The 19,394-nt window shown below is 35.9% G+C and overlaps 1 protein-coding gene and 1 pseudogene across 1 annotated transcript; one reads left to right on the forward strand and one right to left on the reverse strand.

Annotated features, from left to right (window-relative positions):
• Positions 1 to 2,195: 2,195 nt before the first annotated feature.
• Positions 2,196 to 3,119, reverse strand: LOC131837906 (olfactory receptor 9K2-like; annotated as a pseudogene).
• A 7,006-nt stretch (positions 3,120 to 10,125) lies between these two features.
• Positions 10,126 to 11,139, forward strand: LOC131837907 (olfactory receptor 9K2-like). The gene has a single exon (XM_059183559.1). The coding sequence runs from the start codon at positions 10,177 to 10,179 to the stop codon at positions 11,137 to 11,139; it is 963 nt and encodes a 320-aa protein (XP_059039542.1). The 5' UTR covers positions 10,126 to 10,176.
• The last annotated feature ends 8,255 nt before the right edge of the window (positions 11,140 to 19,394 follow it).

The following is a 19,394-nucleotide window of genomic DNA, read 5'->3' on the forward strand; positions in this document are numbered from 1 at the left end:
AAGTTCAATCTTCCGCTTCTTGAGATGGTATCACTATTAAAAGATTTCTTCATGTGGATTTTTGTGTACAATTTTAAAGTCACCCCTAAATAACAACTTGTGATGTCTATGTTGCAGAATGTAATCTTCAAAGTCTCTTGGATGTAGCAGTGTTTCATAAACAATCCATGCACCATTAAAAAAAAAAAAAAGACTTTGTCAATGAAAGCCAACAGAAGGTTGGTAAGACATTGGGATGTTCCAATGGCATCTTGATATATAAAGATATAAATTCGGCACTACTTTTCAAAGGAGACCCAGAGAAAAAAGTTACCAAAGTGTTTATGGCAATTGAAAGAAAATTACAGAGACCTTATTGAGCACCTTTGGAAGTAATCTGCCTTGGTGTTCAACTTTTCCAGATTCCTTCAAACATTTAAAGTAGTTTCAGCATGCCACTTCTGAGGTTTTGCACTGGAATACTTTTATCTGTTAAGGCTACAAAACAGGAAATATGAATCAACCAGACAAAAACTAAAGCAAAAGAATCAGGCCATATTCTTATCCAGTATTCTATTGCCTTTTCCCAACAGTTCTTAGTAACCTGCACTTGTTAGCTCTACAACAGAGTGACACTCTAACAGTAATGGGCATCCAATGGAAATATGTCAAACCTAAACTTAAAAGGGTATTTTCCAGACTAATAATAATACAGGACAATGATCACTTTCCCAAGCCAAATAGGATATTTATTTTGCTCTCGAATAATGTTTTTCTCAAGTATAATTAAATGGTCACCACTGAGTATCAACTATAATGGTAGATCCACAGGTTTAGGGAGGAGGGGATAAATATAACCTTACTTTTTTAAAAAAATCATTTTGCTGATCTCTTTATCTCTTAAATAATCATTAATCAAATCTTGAACCCTAATAAACATTAACCCACAAAATGAATGCCTTGTGCATTCATCAAAGAAAGCTTTGCTATATAAACAAAAACTGAAAAAAAGAAGGCTTAGTCAGATACCCATGTTTGGGGTTTTCACAATGCCAAGTACATCGACAAAACTGATCATTGTACCTTATTTCTTAGATTTAGCTTTTTCCACATTTGATTTTGTTTGGACTTAAGCATTAACTGTTTCACTGAAGCCCTGTTTCATTTTTGCACTTAGAGCTCTTGTAAAAATAGTGATTTGTTATAACTTTCTCTAGAACTTGGCTTCCCTTGATACCTGTCAAATCTGTGGGTTGCTGCTGCATTAACCACTCTTCTCTCAATTGGCATTTTATGCTTAGCACTAATAACAATTTTATTACTCCTTAACCAAACTAATAAACACACTCATACACACATAAATATAACACATGCTTGCACATATATATAATCCAACTATTCATGAAGGTTATTGTAAGGCCTTGTGATATTTTTCACTGAGATTCTCAAGCTCTCTTCATTTTAATATGGTGCCTTCACTAACTGCATATTCACTACAAATAATTTATGTCATCCAAAACATAGAGAGCATGCGTTGTAACATATTGTAAATATCCTAAATTATTTTTATGATATGACAGCAAAGTAGGCATGAGTCTGTCATTCAAAGAAATTTGAATAAAATATCTTAACTTATAAAATCAATGCAATTTTCACATTTCTTTTTTGGCCTATTAAGTCAACAAAGATCACTGGTTATCTACCTTTCCCTTCCCTCCTCATTATATCCACATGCTCTCTTATCTTTTGTCTGACATGGGAAACAAAGTACACCACTAACATTTATACTATAATTAGCGTGCAAACAATTGGGTTTCACAGTTTCTATGTTAATAATTATGCTAGGTATTTTCTGCATCTCTATATTACTTACACACACAGGGAAGCAAAACTATAATATTCTATACTTCCCCATTTGCATAACATATTATTGCCTGCAGAGTGAGAAATACATAACCCTTTATAGAAATGCAGCAGATTTTCATGGTATCCAGAATTTTCAGGTTTAACATTGCCTTGAGAAAAAGTGAATATGTTATTTGGAGCTTTCTTTACAGGATGTTATTAATGCTGTGGAATAAAACTATTAAGGAGCATTTTTCTTTGAAGGGGTGGGGTTTTCTTTTTTAAATAAACCTGAGCTTTAAAATGCCTGAGTCTAAAAGATCAAGAAGATAAAATCAGCCGGTACAAGAACAGAACATGTGGAAGCAGATTTAAAGTACAACTTTTTTCTTCCATAGGACTTTTTTCATGGCATCTTTAATATCCTTGTTTCTTAGAGAGTAGATTCAGGGGTTCAGCATAGGTGTGAACAAAATGTAACATACTGAAGTCACTTTACAAAGTTCAGGGTTACTTGGAGGTGTGAGGTAGACAAAGGAGACAGTCCCATAGAGCAAACTTACAACCCCCAGGTGGGAGCTGCAAGTGGAGAAGGCTTTCTTCTTCCCTTCCCTGGAGTGGATTTTTAAGACTGCAGACACAATATGCATATAAGATACCACAATAATGACTACTGTGAGCAAAAAAATGAGCACAGCCAGACTAAATGACACCATTCTTATTCATAAAGATATTGGAACAGGAGATCTTCTCAATTGAGTTGGAATCACAGTAGAAGTGATCAATGACTCAGGAAGCACAGAAAGACATTGAGAAGGTTACACCGATTTGAAGGATGGAACTGACAGCCACAGAGATAGCAACCAGCCACTAAATGGATACAAAACAGTGTAGAGGAGTGGGTTGCACATGGTGATGAAGTGGTCATAGGCCATGGCTGCCAGGACAAAAGCCTCTGAGACCATAAGGAGTGCATAAAGAAATAGCTGACCCACACAACCTGCAAAAGATATGGACATTTTTTGAGACAGGATGTTGACCATGGCTTTGGGTACAATAACCATGGAGTAGGAGAGGTCAATAATAGAAAGAATGCCTAGGAAGAAATACATTGGTGTGTTTAGCCGGGGATCAGTCACAATGATGCCAATCGTGCTAAGGTTCCCCAAAAGAACCATCCCATAAACAATCAGGAATAGTAGGAAGAGGAGACTGTGGAGCTCTGGACGGACCCTGAAGCCTACAAGAATGAAGTCAGTCACTTCTAAGTGGTTGGCTCTGTCCTCATCACCCATGGCAAATTTCTGCTTTAAAGTATAATAAAAAGTCAACAGATAAAGTTTCCACTATTTCTCTACCATCACAAATAATACTTTATATTTAAACCAAAAATTTTTAGTTGACAGAATCCTTTCAAGTTAAGTCCCATTAAGTTTACACACATGAGAAAATTCAAGATGAGAGGGATTTGACGTGCGTAAAGTAACACAACTGGTTAAGGTAACACAACTTGTTAGGGTTCAAACTGGAATTTGAACTCAAGGCGAAATATTTTATATTAAAGTTTACTGTGAATTTCAATACAACAAAGTCTGATACATCCTTATGTCTTTCTATCTTGTCATACAGATGGTTTGCAAGATGTCATTTGTTATTTCAAAGTACTAAAGTCTAACTCTTCATATTAAGAAAAAGACACTTCCTTAAATTTCATTTATCATTTTCTATACATTTTTATAATAATACTTTGCTTCAAAACAGTAAAATTAATTAATCTAAAAAGAAAGATACAAGTTCTTTTCAAGATAATATGAAATTTCTACCAAAAAGAGCTTTTATAACAGCAAGTAAGTCACTAAGCAGTTAACTGTCTTTTTTGAGATCTGTAAAAATAAAAGCAGACTTCAACTTCTGGAAAAAATCTAATTTTATTTAAACGCAAAACTAAAATGTGATTGATGCCTTTATAATTTGTATCCTGTAAAGTGTGTTGATACTGTTTTCTTAAATTTGTCAAGAAATCCATGTCATATCCAGCTTCTAAACTTTAATACTTTTGAAGTTAAACTTATGAGACAGATTTACCTATAATTTTTGTTTTAATTCCTATGTGAGACTAATGACAGACTCATAAATACAGCTAGGAGATACTGACTTTATGATGATTCCCTGCTGAGCACAGAGCCCTATGTGAGGTTCAATCTATAAACCTGAGATCATGACCTGAGTGGAAATCAAGAGTTAGATGCTTAAGCAACTGAGTCATTTAGGTTCCCCAATCTTGTTTCTTCATTGATGTTTGATAGTAAACATTAGTGAAGTGAATTAGCAAATAATCCTTCTTCATTGGAAGATTATTATTAAAACTTAACTTCTATAGATGATATTTTAAAATTTATATTTCTCCTTTATACATCATCTTGATCTACTTAAAATATTTTTTTTTAGATTTTTTAAAATTTATTTATTTGACAGAGAGAGAGAGATCACAAGTAGGCAGAGAGGCAGGAAGAGGGGGGGGGGGAAATAGGCTGAGCAGAAAGCCCGATGTGGGCTCGATCCCAGGACCCTGAGATCATGACCTGAGCCGAAGGCAGAGGTTTAACCCACTGACACACCCAGGAGCCCCTATTTAAAATATTTTTATTTTAAAAAATCATCTATTTTTTGTTATAAAAATCATTATACAGCTGAACCCCTGAGCATACATTAGGAACATAGAATTCCCATATAGTTTAAATCTGCATAAAATTCTTGATTCTGTAAAATTGTAACTACTACTAATAACTTGCTGTTGACCAGAAGCCTTACTGATAACATAGTTTGTTAACATTTGTCTGTTATATGTATTATATGCTGCTTTTGCACTAAAATAAGCTGGGGAAAAGAAAACATTATTAAGAAAATCATAAGGAAGAGGCACTTACAGCACCGTACTGTATTTATTGAACAAAAAAAAATTGCATTGAAGTGGACCCATGCCGTTCAAACCCATATTGTTCAAGATTCAGCTATATATATATTTTTTTAAATGTCAGGAGTATCTGTAATGCCATCCCTTTTTTATTCCTGATACTTGTCATTTAATTTTGCTGTTTTTCCATTGTTACATTTGCCAGGGTTTTGTACATTTTACTAGTCTTTCCAAGAATCAATGGTAAGCTATGCAATCACCTTATACCTGTCAGAATGGCTAAAATCAAAAACAAAAAACAAGTGTTGATGAGGATGTGGAGAAAAAGGACCCCCCCCCCATGTACTGTTGGTGGGAATGCAAACTGGTGCCACTGTGGAAAACAGTATTGAGATTCCTCAGAAAGTTAAAAATAGAACTACCCTATAACCCAGTAACTTCACAACTAGCTATTTAACCAAGAATACAAAAACACTGGTTCAAAGGGATACATGCACCCCCGAGTTTATTGCACCAATATTTACAATAGCCAAATTATGAGAGAGTAGTCCAAATGCCCATCAATAGATGAATGGATAAAGAAGACGTCGTCTATATACACAATAGAATATTACTCAACCACTTCAAAAAGAATGAAATCTTGCAATTCTCTATGACATGAATGGAGCTAGAGAGGATAATTCTAAGTGAAGTCAGTCAGAGAAAGACAAATACACTATGATTTCACTCATATGTGGAATTTAAGAAACAATACTAATGAGCAAAGAAAAAAGGGAGAGGGAAACCAAGAAACAGACTCTTAACTATAGAGAACAAACTGATGTTTACCAGAGGGGAGGTGGATAGGGGGATGGGGGAAATAAAGGATAGAGATTAAAGAATAAAGTAATCATGATAAGCATTGAGTAAGATTAAAGAATAAAGTAATCATGATAAGCATTGAGTAAGGTATACAACAATTGAGAAATCACTATATTGTACACCTGAAGCCAATATAACACTGTACATTAACTGTGCTGGAATTAAAATTAAGAACTTAATAAAAAATATGAGAATAGCCAATAGAAAAAAAAGTTAAGCCATGTGAATATCTTATATTATCCAAATTTGTCCTTTTTCATGAATTTTTATGTATAACATTTACTTTCTTTCATTTTTTTTGTTTTGACTTGCTCTTTTCTATTTCAATATTAAAATAGAAGATCAATATCAATTTTTCTGTTTTACCTGTTTATAATATTTACCTACAGGGCACCTGGGTGGCTCAGTGGGTTGATCTCAGGGTCCTGGGATGGAGTCCCACATCAGGCTCTCTGCTCAGCGGGGAGCCTGCTTCCTCCTCTCTCTCTACCTGCCTCTCTGCCTACTTGTGATCTCTGTCTGTCAAATAAATAAATAAAATCTTTTAAAAAAATTTACCTACAATGCTTTTATATATGCCTCTAAGTGCTTATTTTTCTATACTGCAGAAGTTTAGATATAATTTATTATTTAGCTAAAAGTCAACATTTTTTTCTTTCTTTTTTTTTATTTCTTTTCACTGTAACAGTATTCATTGTTTTTGCACCACACCCAGTGCTCCATGCAATACGTGCCCTCCCTAATAACCACCACCTTGTTCCCCCAACCTCCCACCTGCCTGCCCCTTCAAGACCCTCAGGTTCTTTTTCAGAGTCCACAGTCTCTCATGGTTCACCTCCCCTTCCAATTTCCCTCAACTCCCTTCTCCTCTCCATCTCCCCATGTCCTCCATGTTATTTGTTATGCTCCACAAATAAGTGAAACCATATGATGATTGACTCTCTCTACTTGAAACTAAGTCAACATTTAATTTTATTTCCTTTTGATCCATTGAGTTTTGGGAAGTAATTTTAATGTCCATGCTCATAGAGTTTCTCAATCCATTATTTAGTTGTTACTGTTTCCTCTATTAAGCTAACCATTATCAAAGAACATATGCCGAATGATTTCAATCATTGAATCTGTTGAGGGTTTCTTTCTGCCCCACCTATTATGAATGATTATAAGTGTTCTTGTGCATTTTAAGCACTAGAATATTTTTATTGCTAATGCCATTGTGAGAAGTTTAAGGATAAGAAAAAAATATACTGGATTCTGGCACATTTTGGGGATTGGATAACCAAACTCTATTCCATGTATTTTCTAAATTGGAGTTGTTGGAAGTTCAAATGTTTCCTGCTACTAGTATTCTTGGCACAAATTTGCTCTACCAATATGATCCACACAAACTCGGAATTTTAAAGGGCACAGTGAGTTGGACATCAATTTTCTGTTCTTTTTGATATTTTCTACCAGGGAAATGTCACCTTAGGAAGGTTGTGCAAACATATGAGCTATTTGCCAGAGTATCGTTGATTTCCCAACCTCACAGAGAAGCTATGTTGATGGTTGAGGAAGGAGTGACATCTCTTTGCTTCCACGTATCTGATCCTTAGACCACAATTAAGACGCTCCATTTTTACATTGTATCCACTGGTAGCCTATCTTTCTGAATTTTACGATATTGCTCTAAGGGTCATTGTAAAAGTGTCACCAAGAAGTTCCTTCAGCCTTTCCAAATGTGATAGCCATCATTTCACCCTGATTGGTATTTTCCTGTTTAAAATACATAAACTGTATATTCTTCCTATACTTACCAATCTTTTACTAATACTGCATTACAATAAGGAAAAGCTTTGGTTCCATATACTCTGCTATCTACAAATTGTAAAAATCTGTTTAAATTCTAAGAATAATTTTTAATTAAAAATGGATTTTCTAAAAATAGAATTAAAATTAAGTTATGAATATATTTAGGGGAAATGGCATCCTTATAATATTAATTTTATTAAAGTAATGAGTTTCTGCTTTTACTGTAGTCTTTTAGTCACAAATAGTTATTGAGGATTTTTAAATACAGATCATGATCTTTCATAAATATTCTTAAGGATTTTTAAAATGATTTTTGAATATTATAACTTCTTCCCTTATATTTTCTACTTAGCATGTAAATATAAGAAAGCATAGAATTAGCAAAAATTAGCTGACTTTGTGATTTAAAGGGCATTTGCACATCATGAAATATGTCTATATCAGGAATGCATGTAAATCATAATTTGAAGTTAACCTCTAACTTTTTTCAAAGCCTAAAAAACATAATTTATTACATGATTTAGTATATTCATTCATCTAAAAATTATCTCGTGTAGCACAAGCATTTAAAGCTGTTTTCTTATGCCTACTGATATGTATACTACGATAATTATCAAGAAGTTTTTCCTTATCAATACAGAAAATAAAGTCCAGAGAAATTTCCCAAGGGTAGGCAAAACCAGAGAAGGTTATTATTATTAGATTATTTGCTTATATCTGAACTTACTGCAGTCCTCATGGACAACAGCCCTTGAGCTTGCACTTATGTCTCCATAATTGCCTTTATGATTACTCCTCTCCCAGTGGAATCCATCACAGTGGATGAGCAAAACCTCAATGTTGCAAAATCCTGAAAAAAAAGTGTCAGAAGTAAAATGAGTAAGACCATCACAATCACTGCTGCTACTCTACCAAGTGAGCATGGACTCTGGAGACCCAAGGTTGTTATGGTCATTAAATATCCATGGTTATCCCATTATCCTTACTTTAAGATATGTAAGGCATAATAGAATTCAAGAAAGGATCTCTCTCTCTCTCTCTTTCTCTCTCTCTCTCTCTCTATATATATATATACATATATATATTCCTTAAGTTTACTTGCCCTGACTAAAGAGTGAAAGTCCTCAAACTGATGCAGCTTTGATAAAAAAAAAGTCATTCATTGTCATGTAAGTATTGGAATATTCATCAGCTTCTATCTCTGCTTCATTAAAAAGGCAAACCAAATATGGAATATATTAAACTACATAACTACTAATGGATATATATATATATATATCTGTATATATATCTGTATATATATATCTGTAGATATATCTATAGATACAGATATAGATATAGATATCTAATGGAGCAATAACAGTTAATTTATTTGGGAGGAATAGCAATGACTTGAGTAAATGAAAATATATTTGGAAGGAGCTTTAGAAACTGTGATATAGGCTTAGTGATATTTTTGATGTTATTAATTTTAACCTAAGAATAACATCTCATTTTTTATTCTATTTTCAAAAATGGCAGTGTGATAATGGAAACTAAATAGATGGAGACAAAAAAGGTAAAAATATTTTCTTATATATTTGTTACTGTTATTTAATGATTCAAACACTGAGAGGCAATCATAATGGCTACAGCACTGTCATACTCATTAAATGTATTGCTCATATTTTAGGTCTATGTAATACTCTTATTTTAAGTAAAGATGATTATTTAACTTTAATATATTCAGAATAGATATTCAAAATGTGACTACAATTAGACAAAATAATGTTATAACTTGGTATATATTCAGCCAAATTTTGTTTTTTTAATTTTTTTCTTTTTTTATTTTTATTTTATTTTATTTTTTCTTTTTTTACTTTTTCAATTTTTTAACTTTTTTTTATTACTTTCTGTCACCACACAGTACATCATTGGTTTTGATGTAGTGTTCCAAGATTCATTGTCTGTGTGTAACACCCAGTCCTCCATGCAGTATATGCCTTCCTTAATACCCAGCGCTGGACTAACCATTCCCCCCACCCACTTCCCCTTTAAAACCTTCAATTTGTTTCTCCAAGTCAATAGTCTCTCATGATTCATCTCCCCTTCTAATTCCACCCCTTCATTTTTCCCTTCCTTCTCCTAATGTCCTCGTGCTATTCCTTATGTTCCACAAAGAAGTGAAACCATATGATAATTCACTTTCTCTGCTTATTTCACTTAGCATAATCTCCTCCAGTCCCATCCATGTTGATGCAAAAGCTAGGTATTCATCCTTCCTTCTGGCTGAGGAATATTCCATTATGTATATGGACCACATGTTTAACCATTCATCTGTTGAAGGGGATCTCCACTCTTTTCACAGTTCGGCTATTGTTGACATTGCTGTTATTTTTATTTTTTTAAGATTTTATTTCTTTATTTTTGGAGGGAAGAGCAGAGGGAATGGGAAAGGCATGATCTCCACTGAGCAGAGACCACTGAGGGTCTCCTAGGACCCTGAGATGATGACCTGAGCCAAAGACACATTTAACCAACTGAGCCACCAAGAGTCCCCCAAATTATGATGTAAATACAGTAACCCAATAACATCTTTCACTGCTTCATAGAATAACCACCTCATAGAACCAGTATTAGCTAATCCAAATTCCTGATTCTTCATGATATTAAAATTATTTTATATGCAATATTTAATTAAGATGTAAATAATTTATTCTACATTAAAGAAAATATTTATGTCACTATAAACAAAGCCCAGATTTCATTTGTTCATTTTACCTTGTACCTCTCAGCAGGTTTCTGCCATGGGTGACAGGGGAACAAGCAATCACACAGAAGTGACTGACTTCATTCTTGTAGGCTTCAGGGTCCGCCCAGAACTCCACATTCTCCTTTTCCTGCTCTTTCTGCTTGTGTATGCCATGATCCTTCTAGGGAATGTGGGGATGATGACCATTATTATGACTGATCCCCGGCTGAACACACCAATGTATTTCTTCCTAGGCAACCTCTCCTTCATTGATCTCTTCTATTCTTCTGTTATTGCACCCAAAGCTATGATCAACTTCTGGTCTGAGAACAAGTCCATCTCCTTTGCTGGCTGTGTGACCCAGCTCTTCCTCTTTGCCTTGTTCATTGTGGCTGAGGCATTTCTCCTGGCAGTCATGGCTTATGACCGCTTCATTGCCATCTGCAACCCACTCCTCTACTCTGTCCAGATGTCAACTCGTCTCTGCATTCAGTTGGTGGCTGGTTCCTATTTTTGTGGCTGCATCAGCTCGATTCTTTTGACCAGTGTGACATTCACTTTGTCCTTTTGTGCTTCCCGAGCTATCGACCACTTCTACTGTGATTACCGTCCACTTCAAAGGATTTCTTGTTCTGATCTCTACCTTCATAAGATAGTTTCCTTTTTCTTATGCAGCATTATTATTTTGCCTACCATAATTGTCATTATTGTGTCCTATATGTATATTGTGTCCACGGTTCTAAAGATGCGCTTCTCTGAGGGACGTAAGAAAGCCTTCTCCACTTGCAGCTCTCACCTAGGAGTCGTGAGTGTACTGTACGGTGCCATCGTTTTTATGTATGTCATCCCTGACAGATTTCCTGAGCTGAGTAAAGTGGCTTCCTTATGTTACACCTTAGTCACTCCCATGTTGAATCCTTTGATTTACTCCCTGAGAAACAAAGATGTCAAAGAAGCTCTGAGAAAGATTCTAGAGAAAAAAATATTTTTATTTAACTCTATCTTAACAATAATATAACTTAAAGGCCTGAACATTATGACAATTTTGGAAGGCATTGATGCACATAAAGCACTCACAATTTTGAAATATTTAATTTTAGAAAGTTTATTCCTTTGAATCCCATGTACTTAGAGCTAAAGAGCACATTGGGTGGATTTTTCCTGTTGATTTTAGAGTGAAATGTCTTTCTCTGTACTTTGTCTTCATTTGGGTAAAGATCATGATTGCCATGTAATTGGATTTTAGGGAAAATATATTCCAAGTTTGCTACTGGCACTCAGAGGATGATGTTGAGATATGTTTATCTTGAATTAGGAACAAATGTTATATAAGGTATATAATTGGTGATATAACAAAATATGATAAAATAAGACAGAACAAAATATAAGATTGATCCAAGAAATCTTTTTGAGTACTGGGTGAGAGAAACATATGCTCTAGAGCATACAAAATCCTAAGGGTCACACATTAGTTGCTCAATTATCCAGAAGCTGAATGATTGACACACTTCTTTAATGTTTTCTCTGGCTTAGATGAATTCTTGCAAATCCTCTCTCTTCACAAGAAAACTTTAATGAAAATGAACAAAAAATAAATGTAATTCATTTTTTGTTATATATGGCTTATTGAGAATTAATTCATCGCATTGATAATTATTGAATTTTGGTGTACTACTTGCCCTATAACATTTCCTACGTTATAAATAATTTCGGTACTTAGCTCACCATGAAATAAGAGGGAAATAGCTAACTAGAGAATTAACATACCATATGGAAATCCACTGAAAAAGACATTTGTAAACACAGAAAGAGTGCAACCTCTGAAGGGGACAGGTCCTAATGATCAGGGAACTTGTCCAAAGCACATTTTTAAAAACAAATAGCATTGACCGCACCTGGTTGGCTCAGTGGGCTGGGACCTCTGCCTTTGGCATGGGTCATGGTCCCGGAATCCTGGGATTGAGCCCTGAGTTGGGCTCTCTGCTCAGCGGGGAGCCGGATTCCCTTCCTCACTCTCTGCCTGCATCTCTGCCTAGTTATGGTCTTTGTCAAAGAAATAAAAATCTTTTTAAATAAATAAATAAATAAATAGCATTAAGCAACATGAAATAAATAGGATTCTATACAAAGGGAGAAATAACTATATGGTGAACTTCATGAAGTTTCTTATGCACAAGACAATGAATGAAGGATGAGCTTTTTAAAAGGAAACTAATGGAAATCATTCAAACCTCTATGACAAGTCAAGGCTACTGACCTTAATTCTGTAGACAGAGGTTAGGCATTGGAGATTTTTAGGAAGATAATGCTGTGTTCAAATTGGCATTTTACAAAAACCATACTGGTAGCTTTGTGGAAAATAATTGTTCACAAGGAGAAGATGGTAATGTGTGTGATTGTCCAAGTAAGAGGTTATGATGGCTTTACCAAGGGCAGAATTATTAGGGAGAGTAAAGAAGAGACTATTTTTAGAATGGCAGGTAATGTAACCTGAATATTGATCAGGATGGCTGATAAAAAGAGAATGAGGTAGAAAAATAATGACTTCTAATGTTTGAGCATCTCCGACCCAATGTCACCTCATAAATGGTAGAAAGCATAAGAGTAATAATAGTTTATGGTTAACTTCAGAGTTAAGAAAATAGGCTCAGGTGCCAGACAGAGCTTTCAAATTCTGGGTTTGCCAATGTGACTTTGCGCAAGTTACATACTATCTCTGTGTTGTTATTTCCTCCTGTAAAATGGGGTGCATAACAGTATCTAGATCTCAGAGTTACTTGAATGATTATATAAATTTCACATAAAATTGTTTAATCCACATATTTCAGAGCTGTCAGATTTGCCCATTCTTACTGCTTTCTACACAATTGATGTTAAATCTGAGAGAGGAAAACAGAAACTTTCTCTGCCCCTTTCCCTTCACTCTCTCCCATGACGCATCCTCAAGTCTCCAAGTGTCTGCTTTCATTTCCATAGGAGCTTGAGAAACTGCCTACTACATTATCATTTCAATCTTTAAACCATTCCCTCTGGTGACAACTAATGGAAAAGTTTGTAAAATGACCAAAAAGGTAATAGAGCCTCCAATTAAATGCAAAATAGTATCTTATCATCAGATGTGATATCTATTCATCTCTTTACCTATGTCTTTCTCTAAGAATCCTCTCTTATACGTTAACAAAATGTCATCACTTTCTTTCACATTTCTAAAAACACAGATTACTGGGGAAAACGGGACCCACTAAGTAGAAAAACTTCATGAAGATTTCCAAAAAAATGCTCCCTTGCTAAGGTTGTGTCTTCTTTCGTGAAATGAAGGACAAATATGTGTGGGTTGAAAGAGGCATATTTTACCAATCCTACCCTGGGAATAAAATGCAGACCCCTCAGACAACACCTGAGTCCTATAGTGTAATAAACCTTAAATGAACGATGCTCCTAGCACTTTAAATCTTTGTCCATTGGATACTAGTAATCCTTTATGAAAATGAGAGAAAAAGACCCTGGGACACCAGGGTAGCTTATTCAGTTAAGCGGCTGCCTTTGCCTCGGGTTATGATCCCAGTGTCCTGGGATTGAGTCCCACATCGGGTTCCTTGCTCAGCAGGCAGCCTGATTCTCCCTCTGCCTCTGCCTGCCCCTCTACCTGCCTGTGCGCTCGCTCGCTCTCTCTCACTCTCTCCCCCTCTGACAAATAAATAAAACTAAAATCCTTAAAAAGAAAAAAAGAAGAAGAAAAGAAAAAAGGACCCTAACAATGATATTGACAGTCAAGGGAGAACAACATTCCTCGACAAGCACCATATGCTATACCCCGAACCAAAACCACCACTGGATGCACATATACACATAAAATCAAACAGTAGCATGCTTTCACTCTTGCTCTCTATCTCTCCATCTCTCTCTCTCTCCTACACACACACACACACACACACACACTCCAAGATATCACTGAGAGGAACACCAAGAAAGATCACTGAATATATCATTCCCTAGAAGAATATACATCCAGTGTCCTCCAACTGACTCCTAAAAGAATCCTCAGGCTAAGCTAGAAGCTAAGAGACCTTACCACAGAAGATATACAAAGTAATTTTTCACTGCTGACTTTTTTTCTTTCCTGGTATCAAATTTCTGTATTGCTACAGGAATTGCATTCAGGTATATTTTGTTCTCACTCCTGTTAAGAAATTACTCTTCTCATTTTACTTTTCATTCAAGGTGGGTGCCTGTGCTATACAGTGTAGGTTCTGAAATCAGGGATATTGTGAATAAAGCCAATAGGAATATGCACACATCTGTATTTGAGCCAGAGCCCACTCCCACTCCCTCCCTCCAGTTTTCAGCCTAGGGTGATAGAAAGTGCACAGTCAAGTGCAGACAGGCTCCTCTTCACCTAGATCCCACTCAAGGGCTACCATATCACCTTGAGAGGAGTGGGCTGAAAACATTTCTTATTTCTTCCAGCTCCACATTTAGAAGCACTATTCAAGGCAAGAGTGGCTAAAATGTCTAGAAATCTCTTCCTCTACCCAGGGCCTATTCATAGAGTAGAAGCTACCCCAGGCATAACAGGCCAAAAATTACAGGCCTCCAATTCCACTTGCTCCAGTTCAAAAGAGAGAGAATTTTTGCCAAGAGAGATAAGCTTAAAAGATCATGGACTACTGACCTCACCCAGAAACCTGCTCATAAAGCCAAAGTGACACTCTAAGAGAACTAGGCCACTGCTCCTGTTCCAGTTCTAGAATGCTTGAACACAGGTTTCACCTAGAATGAAAGGCAGGCCATAAGAACAGAGGGCTCCAAAGCTTTCCTCAAGTGAACTGGCTTTATTTGGAATGAAGTGTGGGAACGTTTTAGCATAAATGTCTCTCAAACACAATACACACTAGGTAATAAGCATATAGAAGGGGCTGGTAGTTCCACGAAAGCAAAAAGCTAACTGTAAACCAACTATAAGATTATCAGAGACAGTGAGGGGAAAAGACAAGAAAGCTACGCTAGGTTTGGAGCAAACCTCAAAGACTGGCCTTAAAGACTATCTTTGCAGAGGGGACCAAAATTGGATTAATTGGATAGTAAAGATATGAAACATAGTAAAAAAACGTGTGTGTGTGTGTGTGTGTGTGTGTGTGTGTCCCACAAAGTCTTCAAAGCAATAGAACAAAAAGAATTAGTGGAGTCTCTCTGCTAAGTGGAAAACCTACAGAGGCACATCACTCAATGAAATAAACAGGCAAAAGACAAAAATACAGAAATTTTTTCTAAAACATATTCTGGAGTTTAAAGACACAATAAATTGAAAATGTTATATAGTGGGAATCATGCAGTATGTACCCTTTTTGAATTGGCTTCTTTCACTTAGTAATGTGCATTTATAGTTCCCTCATGTCCTTTCACAGCTTGAAAGATTTAGCTCATTTCTTTAGTGCTGAATATTATTCTTTTGTCTGGATATTCCATAGTTTATTATTCATTCACCATTTGTGTGCAGATTCTTATGTGGACATGAGTTTTCACCCTGTTTGAGTAAACATCAAGGAGCACAATTGCTGGATTATGTAGTAACAGTATGTTTAGTTTTGCATGAACCTGAAAAACTGCCTTCCAAAAAGCCTGTGCCACTTTACATTCACAGCAGCAATGAGTGAGGGTGGCTGACCCACCACATCCTTGACAGCATTTGGTATAGTCAGTGGTATTTATTTTGGTCATTCCAGTAGGTATGTAGTAGTACACTGTCTTTTGTCTGTTTTTGAATTAAGATGTTAATTTTTATAGAAGTATAAGGTATAGAGATCTACTAATTACCCTTGCCACCCCCCCCACACACATACCTTTGTCCAGTGTCAACATGCCCCACCAGATTGGTATGCTTATTACAATTGATGAGAATACAATGACACCCATTGTCATCCTGAATCCACAGTTTATTAAGTTTTGTTCCGTTATTCTATTAGTTTATTCTTCCACAATACCAGTTGTCCTGATTATTGTAGCTGTATGGTCGTGTATAGTTGACTTTGGGTAGTGTCAGTCCTCTGATTCTGTTCTTCTCCTTCCATACTGTTGGCTTTTCTGGTCTTTTGCTTTTTCATATAAACTTTATTATCTGAAGTTTGTCAATAAATACTCATTGAGATTGCATTGAAAGTATCTCTCAAGTTGGGAAGAAATGACATCTTGACGATGTTAATCTTCCTCTCCATGAACCTTCAGTGGTTCTCCATTTATCTAAGTATGCTTTGAGTTCTTCCATTAGAATTTTATGCAATTTTATGCACAAGCAGGCAGAGAGGCAGAGGGAGAAGCAGATTCCCCATTGAGCAGAGATCCTAATGTGGGGCTCAGGACCCAAAATCATGACCTGCCTTCAGATCAGACCAACAGAGCTACCTGGTTGCCCCGTGATTTTGTCTTTAGAAAATCCAAGACACTCAACCAAAAATCCCTTAGATCTAAACAATTCAGTAAAGTTACAGAATACAAAATTAGCATGAAAAAATCAGGAGCATTTCTTATGTGCTGGCAATGAATTTTCTAAAAAAGAAATAAAAAATTGGTATAATTTACAACAACATCAAAAACAATACACTATGTAGAAATAAATTTACCTAAGGAAGCAAAAGATTTGTTTACTAAAAACCCCAAGACATTTATGTCAGAAAGCAAAGGGAGCACAAATAAATGGAAAGGTATCCCATGTGCAGGATTGGAAGAATTAATATTGTTAAAGTACTGATACTATCAAAAGCCATATATTCAATGCAATCCCTATCAAGATTTCAGTGCCAGGTTCTCTACACCAACAAAAAGACAGAAGAAAGAGAAATTAAGGAGCCAATCCCATTTACAATTGCACCCAAAACCATAAGATACCTAGGAATAAACCTAACCAAAGAGGCTAAAAATCTATACTCAGAAAACTATAAAGTACTCGTGAAAGAAATCGGGGATGACACAAAGATATGGAAAAATGTTCCATGCTCCTGGATTGGAAAAAACTTGTGCTAACACCTCTTGAGGAGGTCCATGTATATTCTTATGTTTATGAAGCTGTAATTTTAATATTTGATTAGCCCGTTCGACAATTCCTTGGCCTTGAGGATTATATGGGATGCCAGTGGAATGTTTAATATTCCATAGTTTAAAGGAGGATTGTAACTTATAAGAAACATAAGCAGGTGCGTTATCAGTTTTTATGGCTTTAGGCATTCCCATGACTGCAAAAGCAGAGTGGAGATGTCGAATAAATGCGCAGCAGTTTCTCCAGTTTGAGCCATAGCCTAAATGAAGCAAGAATACGTATCTACAGTAACATGAACAAAACACTGTCTCCCAAATGAGGGGATGTGAGTAACATCCATCTGCCATATCTCATTGGCTGTTTCGCCTCGTGGGTTGATACCTGCTGGCTGCATAGGTAAATTAATAGCAGCACAAGAGGGGCAGGAGTGAACAATAGAATTTACTTGCTCCTTAGTAATAGGGAAATTATGCTGAAGTCCTTTTTTATTAACATGCGTTAAAAAGTGAAAATCTGAGGCTTCCTGAAAAGCTGAGCAAATGAGAGAATCAGCTATTTCATTACCTCTAGCTAATGGCCCTGGAAGGCCGGTGTGACTTCAGATATGAGTAGCATATAAAGGAGAAGAGCGCTGATGAATAAGGGATTGCAAATGATAAAATAATGAATGAAGAGAGACATCAGAAGTAGAAATAGTAGCAATCTCAATATGCTGCAAAACATACACGGTATATAACGAATCAGCAGATTAAATGTGGAAGAAATATCTTGAAACAATGCAATAACCACCATTAATTCTGATTTTTGTGCTGAGAGACCAGTAGCAGGTATGACTTTTGAAGTAGGACCATAATAACAAGCTTTACCTTTAACAGAGCCATCAGAAAACTAAGTAGGGGCATCTGTTATAGGATTTTTAGAAGTAATTTTGGGAAGTACAAAAGCAGTATGTTTTAAAAAGGAGACAATAGGTAAAGAGGGATAATGAGAAGAAATGTCTCCAGTAAAGCCACTAAGAGCAATTTGCCAGTTTAAATTATTTTGGAATGCAGTTTCCATTTGTGCCTTATTTAAAGGCAGAACAATAACCTGTGGATCATACCCCTGTATTTGCCGAGTTCTTTTCCTTCCTAATTAATTGAGTAATACTGCCAATATGGTCTATATAGGTAATGAGTGTTTTAACAGCATTATTTGGGAGAAATATCCATTCTATGATCAATTTCTCCTGGATAATTAATCCAGTGGGTGTATGTGGGGTATGAAAAATGAGAAGATCTAAGAGTATTCCAGGTTGGACTCTATCCGTTTGCATTGAGTGAATCTGGTTTTCAACAAACTGCAATTCTTTTAAAGCCTCTTTGGATAGGGTCCTGGGGCTGTTTAAATTAGGATCTCCCTTCAAAGAGGCAAAAAGATGCTGTAAGGCATATGTGGGAATTACAATTTTAGGTCTTATCCAATTAATGTCTCCCATTAACTTCTGCAAATCATTTAAGGTTCTAATTTTATCTCTATGGATTTGAACTTTTGGGGGTTTAACTGAGGTCCTATCCATAATGAACCCCAAATACGAGAAAGGTGTGGTAACTTGTATTTTTTCTGGAGCTATAATTAGTTTGTATTTCTCAAATTGCATTTGAAGCATTCTAAATGCATCCTGCAATTGCACGTTATCAGAGGCTGCACATAATATATCATCCATATAATGAATAAGATAAACTTCTGGAAATTGATCCCTAACTGGCTGTATAACTTTTGCCACATACTCCTGATATATAGTGGGGCCATTCAACATTCCTTGTGGAAGAACCTTCCACTGATATCGTTTGGCTGGTTCTTTTAAATTTACACTGGGAATAGTAAAAGCAAAACGAGGACAGTCTTCCTTAGCAAGTGGTATAGTATAAAAGCAATCCTGTAAATCTATGATAACTATTGGCCATTCGTGTGGGACTAGATTAGGTGAAGGCAATCCAGGTTGGAGAGACCCCATGGCTTGAATAACAGAATTGACCGCACGTAGGTCTGTTAAAAGTCTCCATTTCCCTGATTTTTTCCTAATAACAAAAACTGGTGAATTCCAAGGACTATGAGATTCTTCAATATGTCCTTTTTCTATCTGTTCCTCCACTAAGGCTTGCAAAATAAGTAATTTCTCTTGTGGTAAGGGCCACTGCTCCACCCAAACCGGTTTGTCATCCTTCCAATTTAACTTAATGGGTTCAGGAGCAGTGGCCCTC

The sequence above is a fragment of the Mustela lutreola genome, chromosome 8 (genome assembly GCF_030435805.1).
Source record: "Mustela lutreola isolate mMusLut2 chromosome 8, mMusLut2.pri, whole genome shotgun sequence".
Taxonomy (NCBI): domain Eukaryota; kingdom Metazoa; phylum Chordata; class Mammalia; order Carnivora; family Mustelidae; genus Mustela; species Mustela lutreola.